The 11,625-nt window shown below is 35.5% G+C and overlaps 1 protein-coding gene across 2 annotated transcripts; it reads right to left on the minus strand.

Annotated features, from left to right (window-relative positions):
- Positions 1 to 5,775: 5,775 nt before the first annotated feature.
- On the minus strand, positions 5,776 to 11,625 carry LOC109165541. Of its 2 annotated transcripts, none has more exons than XM_019314347.1 (4): positions 11,164 to 11,625; positions 8,633 to 10,127; positions 7,125 to 8,459; positions 5,776 to 6,692 (listed from the first exon to the last, which is right to left on the minus strand). In XM_019314347.1, exons 1-3 carry the CDS (start codon positions 11,465 to 11,467, stop codon positions 8,273 to 8,275), a joined length of 1,986 nt encoding a protein of 661 aa, XP_019169892.1. In that variant the 5' UTR covers positions 11,468 to 11,625; the 3' UTR covers positions 5,776 to 6,692; positions 7,125 to 8,272. The 2 variants fall into 2 exon arrangements, with proteins under 2 accessions (XP_019169892.1, XP_019169893.1); XM_019314348.1 differs by having other exon boundaries at positions 7,103 to 8,459.

Below are 11,625 nucleotides of genomic sequence, written 5' to 3' on the forward strand. Positions count from 1 at the left end.
TTTTATGGTGGGATGCCAAAAATCATTACCATATATTGTTGGAGTTGTTAGGATATTCATATTATTACTAGTTTTTTGTATTACCACTCTGATCTTCACAATATGCATATTATTACTTTATTGCTCCTAGAGTGCACATTATTTGTGCGTCTTGCAGAGGATGTATATTATGAATATGAATGTTTTAAAACTCCTGCAATACTTGTTTATTACGGAGTACTATAATGTTTGTTGTGGAGTACTTTTGAGGTAAATATGCGCAGTGAAGATTGTAAATCATATTATTGTTTATTACAACTCAGCATGACATAGCTTATAGTTGTGAGTTTAACATAGAAATTTAATTTGAAGCATTATGTCATATGCTGCATGTTTGACTTACAGAATAAATTTTAAATATTACATAATAACACAATACTCAAAAGAGTTTTACTACATAGACTTTCAAATCATACTTCCTAAATTTTACTCCTTAATGTGGTGGGCACTAATAAATTACTTTTTTCATGTGCGTCTCAATATAAGTGTTTACATTAAAATTTTGTGTGTGAGTAAAAATTAGGAGTAAGTTAATTTTATAATTATTAAAAATTTTATGAACGAGGTTCATTTTTTAATTATTGCAAACTTGAATATTTAGTAATGAACTAATGGTACATTTGATTTTTCAAAATTAAGGGTATGAATAATTTCTCACACACACACACACACACACATATATATATATATATATATATATATATATATATATATATATATATATATATATATATATATATATATATATATATAGAGTTAATACCCAAAATAGTCCCTCGACTATGTCGTAATTATCAATTTGGTCTTCGACTATCATTCTTACCCAATTAAGTCCTCAATTATACAATTTTTATCCAATTTAGTCCTTTGTCAATTTGACTGTTTGTTGACTGTCAAAAGTGGAAATAAAGTTGCAATTTTACAAGTTTTCTCCTTCCTCCTCATTTAGCAGCGCCAAACCATGTAGTAATAAGCTCCGGTTGGGTTCTAAACCTGTCAGTATCGAAGTAGCGGTTATGCATCGGATAGCCCATGAATTTGATTTCCAATGATTTTTTGACGATCGAAATCTGATCGGAGTGTATTGCTGCATGGTTTGGCGCTGCTAAATGGAGAGGAAGGAGAAATCTTGTAAAATTATAATTTTATCCCGACTTTTGACAGTCAACAAACAGTCAAATTAATACAGAGGACTAAATTGGGTAAGAATTGTATAGTTGAGGACTAAATTAGGTAAGAATTGTATAATTGACGACTTAATTGAGTAAAAGTTACATAGTTGAGGACTTAATTGGGTAAGAATGGTAGTTGAGGACCAAATTGGTAATTATGGCATAGTCGAGGGACCATTTTGGGTATTAACTCATATATATATATATATATATATATATATATATATATATATATATATATATATATATATATATATATATATATAGTCGTGGGCACGCACTTTGCGCGAAACGTTATGCCTAACAATCAATTAATATGTTCTAATTTTTTATTTTTTATTTTTAAAATGAGTATGTTTTAATTTTTAAATAATAATATATATAATTTTTAATAATTGTTATATGACAAAATAAATAAGAATACATAAATAAGTTATTTAGATACCAACAATACAAGAATTGAATTAGGAACATGCGGGAGGGCATTAGATTTGGTTTTGAGGGAGAGAATTGAGATGTTAGCTAGAATAATGTAGTGATTTTCTTTAAAAAATGTAAAAAAATAAAAAATAAAAAAAAAATAAAAAAAAATGGAGTGTTGGAGTGATGTAGAAAAAAGAAGACAAAGGTCACATAAGGCAAAGAAGAAGAAGACAAAAAAGTAATGGCAAAGTTGTTATTTCTTTAAAAATTAAGGGCAATTAAAATGAAAAAATAAATCAAAAATTAGATCAAAAAATCTCATCCATTAAATTTGAAATCAATGGTAAACAAGGGGTGTCATTTTTTAAGGGCAAATGACATATATATATATATATATATATATATATATATATATATATATATATATATATATATATATATATATATATATATATATATATATATATATATATATATATATATATATATATATATAGGCTCGCTCAAGTGAGAACAGTCGCCCAAGAGAGGTGCGAGTACTTTGGTGTAAGTAAATGTGTTATAAGTACAAGTATCTTTGCAAGTAAAATCACTTATAAGTGCAAGTAATTTTTCCTTGTTAACATTCGTGCACATAGATACAACTATTTATAACTATAGATGCATCTAGTTTATAACGTTAGGTGCACTAAGTATTGATGCTCAGTGTAAATTTTACTTGTACATGTAATACATTTTACATGCACTTATAATAATTACTTGCACTTAGGTGCACTATATGAAACTGCTACTTGCACTTGTAATGCATTTTCTTGCACTTCGATGTTCAATTATTTACGAAAATGTCACCACGTTTAAAAAAAAAAAAAATCAATGTTTCTAATCCATTAATCTTGAAATGTGGATGGATGGCATACATTCTCATTTTTTTCATAAGCAAGGCGTTCTCACTTTTATATATATATATATATATATATATATATATATATATATATATATATATATATATATGTGTGTGTGTGTGTGTGTGTGTGTGTGTGTGTGTGTGTGTGTGGGGGGGGGGGGGGGGGGGTGGAAGGGTTCAGGTGCAGGTAGCTTCCCGTGCGATTGTGCGATTTTCTCTGAGCCGTTGATCAAATCTAGATCAACGGCTCAAATCAATGAAAATTAAAATAAATAAATAAAACACGTGTCTGGAATAAAGAAGCATAAGCTAAAAATGGCGCACCTTAAGTGATAGAAACACGCATCTTAAGTGTTAGATCTTAAGCACAAACTCACACACATTAAGTACAAAACTCACACACACTAAGCACAACCTCACGCACACTAAGCATAAGCACAAAACTCACGCACTTTAAGTATTAATTCACATACCTTAAGTTTCAACAACTACTGACATTAAGCACAAACTCACGCACATTAAGTACAAAACCCACGCACATTAAGCACAACCTCACGCACATTAAGCACAAAACCCACGCACTTTAAGTATTAACTCACAGACCTTAAGTTTCAACAACTACTGACATTAATCACTACCCTCACACACATTAAGCACAAACCCTACGCACATTAAGCACAAACTCCACTCACATTAAGAACAAATCTCACGCACATTAAGCACAAAAGCTCACACTTTAAGTTTTAACAACTACTCACATTAAGTACAACCCAACGCACATTAAGCACAAAACCCACGCACCTTACGCACAGGGCTCACGCATCTTATATACAAAACTCACGCACATTAATCACACCGCTCACCTTAATTTTGACCTAGATGCAAAAATTACAAAATTGCCACCGCATTTTTTTTTAAATTTTGGTAATCCTGGACGTTGATGTAAGCGAGATGAATGGCCCAGATTAAACCACACAACCGCACCTGGACACCCTAACCGCACCAGAACCTAATTCTATATATATATATATATATATATATATATATATATATATATATATATATATATATATATATATATATATATATATATATATATAACATGAATAAGGTATCTAATTTGGGACATAGGAGATAATATTACACAAAACATTTACAGTTTACACAACTTGAGAAGAAATTCAAAAAATAAAAAGATAGATAGATGATCTACCTTCTTTTATTTTAAATTTTGAACTTTGAAGACTTCAAGTTTTGGACTTTCACCAAAATCACCACGACCTGAGAAGTGAGAATTTAGGGTTTCCACTACCACAGTACACCAAGGGTCCATTGTCCATGACCACCACAAATCCAAGACCACAAAATGATATACCTTCTCTATTTCTCTAACACTCACAAGATTCAGGACCACAAGCCACCATAATTAAGACTTCCGTCGATATGGAAGAATTTCAAAGAGTGAGAGTGTTTGTGTGAGAGCCGGATTCATAGATACAAATATACTAAATTTACAGAGAAAAGAAAAGAGAACTCAAGAAGTTATAGTTGAGAAAAGAAGAAAGAAGGGAAAAGAGGTTGCACGACATAATTGAACGAACGATGTGTGTGTATACACCAAACGACATGGTATGGATATGCAATTTTCATAGATGATGTGGTAGATTCCACCATATATACGTATTTGTATGTTATTATATAAAGCGTAATTGAATATAGTAGCTCGGGTAGATGGTACCAAAGGTCGGACGTTCCCGAGCAGACAAGTATTCTAGTGGAAGAATTGAGAAGAAGTCTCCTCTTCAAGCGTTCAATGTAGTATTTATAGGAGGACGTAGTATTTATAAGAGGTTGGAGGGGGCACATGCCGGCAGACCGGCATGCACGCCAAGTGTCCGCACTCAACTGTCTTAAACACCAAGGAAAAGTGCATGCACGCCATGTGTCCACACTCAACGATCTTAAAGGCCAAAGAAAAGCGTCCACGTGTAGTGAGATACCTGATTGACCAATGATACCGGCTCGATTTGAGCGCAACTGTTGACGTTCACCTTTAAGGGCCAAGTACACAGGCTCAGGGTCCCCAGCCGAGCAGTCAGGTCAAGATCGAGTACGAAAGAGTAAGAGCAGAAGCTAATTAAGCTAATTGGAGCTTAACTTCCAAATTAGGTCTGTCAGGTAAAATCTTCACGTCGAATCTAGTGGGAAAAAGATCATTGCTATGTGTGGAATCGGGCCCGAGCAGGTGCTCAGTACGGAAGAGTCAGTAACCCGAGATTTCCTATCAATGGGTATTATTATAATCAAATTTTCATAAGATCAAATAATAAAGGATCCAACTCATTCAATCAAACTTAGTATAGTTGTAAGTATTTGAATGTAGACTTCCATATCATATCATTAACCCATAGGACATTTCAATCTTTAGGTTTATACACAACCATAGACTTGATTAATTGTAAATAGAATCTTTGCCAATCCCGCAAGTTATTAGTGGCCCTGAAACACCAATAAAACTTGGACCTCCTCACATTTAGGCATGAGTGCATGACAAGGCGCTTAAACAATCATGTCTCCTAATTTTACAAGGTAGATCATCATTTAAAACGACGTCATTTAAAGGTAGCATGGTTAACGACTATATTTTTGAAAAAAAAAAAAAAAACAACTATGTGTACTCTTCACGCACACACTACCACCATAATGCACTTGTAGTGTAAAATTTGTGTCACTAAACTTTATTTTTATGAACATATATAAAGAATATTATGAACCTACTACAATGTAAATGAAAATATATATGATTTACCTACAGTTAAATTAAATTTATGATCGTATAGAACAAATATATAATATAAACATAATGCACATGTAATGTAATGTTTATGTAGACTAAGCTTTGTTTTTATAAACAAATAGATTGAACAATAAAATCTATTATAGAATGAATGAAAATGAAAATATAAATAAATGACATTGTTGTAAACCATAACTCATAAACAACTTAATATAAAATGACACCGTTCTAAACCAAAACTCAACAACTTAATATAAATCAATACTATTTTAAATCAAAATGCAAAGTTCACCTTGCCACGAGATGGACCCTAGTCCACAATATAATTTGGGCCAATGCAAACTGGCGATCCTATTCCTTCCTTTGGGGAGCAGTACAGCAACTTTTCGTTACAATCCCAGCGCAAAACTTACTTCAACTTTAACAAATTACAGTTATGATAACTATAAAGTCACAGTTAAAGTAGAAATTAAGCCGCAATTAAGTAGCTGCATTATTTTTGTACAGATTCAACACAACTTGGGAATGATCACGAATATCCACAGTACCTGTTATTACATTAAGTAAATAAAGATAAGAAATACATAAAACCCAGTGCCTTAGAATTTCTCTTTCAATAATTCATCATGTTGATCTTTCATCTTTTAGCTAATAATTCTTTCAATCTCCACACAACTCTCAAAGCTGAAGATCTGACTCTTCACCTGTCTGTCATCTATCTTCACAAAGAACACTTACCCAGCATCTTTAAGCTCTTGCTCCACTACTCAAGTACATGATAGTTAAAGGGACCAATGTATGAGAAGTAGTTGAAATAGGGCTCGCACTCTGGCCTTCTTTAGCTGATTGGTGAAGTAGAAGCAAGTCTTGCACCCTAAGTTCATAAGGGCGGGCATTAAAAGTATGGGAAATTTTCCCCTAAGAGGGCATCAAGTCATTGCACTGATTTCTGCCAAAAGGCCCTTCCTTATCCTCATCCTCATCATTGTTTCGTTCATGATGGAGGCAGGGGATGAGAGCCTCGAGTCAAGTTCTTGATCTGTCTTCTTTAATTGCACAAGGAGCACCCAATTACCCACATCCCAACTGAAGATATGATCTATACTCCAAACAAGTTTTCCTTGGGAGGGTAAATCATTTATAAGGGGAATACAGGAGAATTTGGTTACCACAAGACAACAGAATATTCTGAATTTGAGTACCCTGACGAATAAAGTTTATTCCATCCACAAGTACATCAGATTCCATACCTTTTCTGAGCTGAGATTATGATAGGGACACACATCAATTGTTACTCAGCAAGAATGCTTAGGATTTGTTGAAAGCGAGCAATTATAGGAGTTCTGGCTTTGAGCCTCTGTATGTCATAAACATCATTACATACTGTTAGCACAAATGGAATTGTTGAATACACATTTATTAATAAGACAGATGAAGATACTTCAAAATATTAAGATTTGAAAGCACAGGCAAGGCACTATATCAGCAGCTAAGATAATAAAATATTTATCCTGCATAGACAAAAGGAACCCAACTTCAAAAAGATCAACTCATTGGTGCTAACATCACAGAAGCCAGAAATTTTTATTGTAATCCAAGATACACAAATATAAACAAGGTGTATGCTGTCTTCTGGTTAATCACTATGAGCATGTTGCTTTTTTATCCCTGGAACTGTAAGGCATGTAGCTACAAGAAATCTCCAAAAACACAGATTGAATGTGTGTGTGTGTGTGTGTTGGGTGGGGGGGGGGAGGAGGGATTTACCATGCTAAACGTCAGTGCTTACTTGAAAGTTAATTTGCTCGATCCATTGACTAATTGCCATTCCTTAATGTAATTGGTACAGTCATTGATTCAGTCTCTAATTTCTTTCATTTGCAAGTCTCAAAAGGTCAGACAGATGGATGTTGGTCAGTCCATCTTCGAGTTTCCTTACCAATCTCAGAAGCTAACATAATAACATAATTTTGATTGCTTCTTTTTGGTTGCAACTTGCATATAACAGCATCCGATGTCCGTAATCGACAAGCAGTGTTTGGCCTCCTCTTGGCTCAATTTAATGACCCACAGCAGACAACAGCAAACAGCAAAAGACAATTTCAAACTTCTTTTGTTCTCGCTCTGACACTTTCAAAACCAATGCATGCTACACAAGCATAATTATTTGGTCAAATTCCATAATATGCCCGGCGATGACTTGTTTTGAGATGTATGTACTTGAAACCAACTATACACTTCCGCAATATGTTTGCCAAGAGTCCATTCTCTCCCAGAATTCATCAACTGTAACTCTTTTATGTATTTTCCAGAAGTCAGAAGCAAATAGCTAAAGATCAATTAGATCGGTCCCAGCATACCACAAGCATAATTAACTGGCCAAATTCCATAATCTGCTCAGCAATGACTTTCTGTGAAATGTATGTACTTGAAACCAACTAGGACACTTCCACAATATGTTTGGCCAAGAGTTCATTCTCCCAGAATTCAACTGTAACTCTCTGGTGTATTTTCATGTGGGAATCAAGTAGCTATAGATCAATTGGATCGAACCCAGCAGCAACTACTAACAATTGGTGATTTTCAATGTTCCAAGATATGAAAGAGAAATCCAAGACCCACACCATCAAAATGGGAACATTCTGATCTTCAAAATATTAAGCAACAAACAAACCCCCCGCTTCAGTGGATTCTATTGTCCAACTACCACTGACAAAGGAGTCTTTATACTTTCTCCAAGGATAAGAAAAGAGCAGAAGCAGACGAATTAATATACACCTAACCTACTATCTTCTAATTAACAATTGAAGCCGTTGATTCTCCTTGCACTAGATAAGGGGAAAAGGACCAAATTTTAACGTAACCTCAGCTACCAGCATACAGAGACGTTACCACTACTTAAAAGTCCTTCCCATCAATAATCAGTTATCGAAAAACTTAAGTTGCAGCTACCAACTCTGGGCCAGAGTTGGTATCTGCAAGAGCAATCTTAATTGGTTGCCATCCCGAGTGATGATGCATGATCCATTTTTTCATACTGATAATCATGTGCAAGATCTGAAGTATTTCGCCCAAAGCAAGCTCTTTTAAGCACATTTTCTTTATAATAGTAGCTGCTTCGTACCTTGAGAAAGACGAGAATTGTAAATACAATAATGCTTTAAAAGGAACAAAATGCATCAAGTATAAAAGAAATAGAAAACAAGTCACTCATACTTCAGTTAAATTAGGCACTAAAAGGTTTTTTAAAAATGAAAAATAAGTAACTTGACACAAATTGGTAGATTAATCTTGTACCTGCATTGAGTAGCCAACAAAGCAGCTTGTCCAGTAGAAGATGATAGAAAGTTATGAATTTCATCCCAGATTGCTTTTGAATACTTGTTTGGATTTCCACTTATAGGATTTACACACTTCCACAACTTCTCATTCTTGCAAACATATAATTGCAAAAGACCTAAGTTTTGCATTACTACCATCTGATGTTCAACTGCACTCTCAAGAGCTTTCTTAACATCAATATCACAATGTTTTGGATCTCCATAGCGAATACAATCTGCAATGTTTGCTTCAGTTGGCATAATTTTCTCTTTTTTTAGTGTATCCAGGGCAAATATAACAACCCCCACAAGGCTTAGAACATAGTCAGAAGGATTTGAGAACCCTGGGGTCCCCCATACACCATTACTGGATACATTGCAACTACCAATTGCAGATGTCGGTGGTGGCTGAATGTCTGGACTAGGATATGCATACCTGTTGGCTTCCTTTTCATTGAAAAGTGCTGATTTCTTCTGCACCTTATGGCCTTTCTGTGACCCATTCAAGTTTTGATGTCGAGATGAATTCATACTGGGAGATTGTCTAACCTCTCCATTCCATGGTTGAGGAAAAGGAGGATTGTTTCCATTATTGGAGTATTCACCAACTTTTAGCTTACCAATGTCGGGTAAATTTGTTAACGGACTTGGGGTCATATTGGATGCATCAGGCATGGTCATCATATGTGGCGGTCGCAGATGTGGGTTAGGTGGTAATAAATTACCCGGTGGATATGCAGGTAGCATTGGCACATTGTTAGGCCTAGTTGGAGTAGTATAGTAATTTTGATGAGGATTTGTAGGGTTACTACCATTCATCCGAGAAGGTTCAGGGTAACTGATATTTGGAGCAGGTCCAGGACCAGTAAAGGGAATTCTGGAATTGTTAGCAGCAGATAACTCTGGAGAATCATTAAACTGCTTAGGATACCCATATCCTTGTTGAAAGTTCAAATTATTATAATCTTCTTGGGGGCCCATCATCACACTTGAATTTCTTGACATATTAGGTTGAGTCATATTTCGTCGCATTTGTTTGCCCTTATATTTAGTGTCCGTACCCCTTCCGAAGTTGGAGAACTTCTGACTCCCTGAATAGACACTTTCATTGAGTGTATCAACAGACTGGTTGAGCTGGCTGGACTCACTGACTGGCACCAATGGGGTGTCACAATTGGAAAAGTTTCCATAACTGCTATTTACAAACTGCTTTGATTCAGTATTAGTAAGAGCAGGGCCCCCAGCTGAAAGGCTTGTCCAGAGCCATACAGTCTTGGCTGCAGCAACAAGTGCAGCAGATGCTTTTTGAGGTTGTGCTAAAAGAATATTATATCTACGCATGCGCAGCTGGTGGAGAGCATTAGAAAAATCCCGGTCACCAGATATCAATAGATAATTAGCAGGTGCAGGATTGTCAACTGCCCAGAATAACATATCCACCAGAATCTTCTTATCGCTTGCATCTTTAACACCTATTATGAGGAAAAAAGAAACAAATGAGTTAATTCATTTTACAGTGCATGAATATATAAATTGGAGTCTTGGAGACAGATACAACTAGCTTTTATGGAAGAAATGAAATGTAACAAGTCTTTGGAACCTGCAAATCACAAACAGTCTTCATCATTAACAGATTTACTCAAAACCTAAAGCCAATCCCAGTCAAGTGTAAAAACTCAGACCCTGAATCTCCAATCTCTTAGTCATTTCATCCCTCTAAGGTTTCATACTTACATTCTAACATTCTCATCAAAATTCTATTATTAGCATGATCCAACTTATTTTTCCATTAAAAGGGTCAAGTATCATGGGCAATATAAAAGGAGGTGTGCAATTAGCTCTGAGTTTTGAAACCCCAATACATGCAACACTTTGGAAATCAAGGGATATTGAGCACAAAGGTTGAGATATACCATAAATTCCTTAAGAAGTGTCTATGTGGCACATACACCAAACCTGATGGTCTGCATATTAATACAATAATAATACGAGATCTAAAGCATAACCAAATCCAAGATCAAGTAACTCCATCCCACACCTTCCAATAAAACCACAGAAATATTATCAAACAAGTGGCGTGTTAAGCAGATTCAATTAATATATTAAAACAATGAATCTCCTAAAAATGTCCACTAGATCTACAAGAGAATGAAATATGAAATGAAAAAAAAAAAAAAAAAAAAAAAAAAAAAAAGAATTTCTCCCATGAATTAAAGAAATTAATACATAAATTATCAACTCATCAATATCAATACCATTAGTCCATTATTAGTACAAAATACTATCAAGATGTAACTATTATTCACACATAAACTTCTAAAATCACCAAATCAAGCGAATTCACTAAGTAGAACTCAGATCGCGCAACACAACAGCTCTAGAACCAGAATCCATCTAGATCTGAAACCACTCTCACCACAAAACCCCAAATCCTTCACTTAATTACACAAATAACACATACGCAGATCATCAGCTGTATCTAACCACTACAAACACAGAGATACATACCAGCGGGGACATGGTTGAGGGCGATGCCGGTGCTATTGAGGGCCTGCTGAACCGACGGCGAGATCTTGGTAGTATCCCCGTAGGCGGAGATGGAGACGGGGCCGCAGTAGTTCAATTTGACCAACGCCGAGCTAATATTCTGCGCGATCGCGTGCGGATCGGAGCCCCTGGGCACCTGGCAGTTCTCTATGTCCCACCACACCGATATCCTCGCTCCCGAATATAGCGCCTCCGCCGCTTCCGACGGCTGCTGCATCGCCAACGCTCCTCCACCTACTGCTCCGTTCCCGCCCGCTCCACCCATGGATAACGACGATCGCCGCAAAAGGAAAGTCGGAAAGTATAGTGGCTACGACTTTAGATTGTCGGAAATGGCGCACGATAGCAAGCAAGCACAGCTGTGAAGCTTCTAGATTATCCTAGTTCGCTAATTTGTTGGTTTTCAGCGGGCGGAGCCTAAAA

Source organism: Ipomoea nil, unplaced genomic scaffold (assembly GCF_001879475.1).
Source record: "Ipomoea nil cultivar Tokyo-kokei standard unplaced genomic scaffold, Asagao_1.1 scaffold3069, whole genome shotgun sequence".
Classification (NCBI taxonomy): Eukaryota; Viridiplantae; Streptophyta; class Magnoliopsida; order Solanales; family Convolvulaceae; genus Ipomoea; species Ipomoea nil.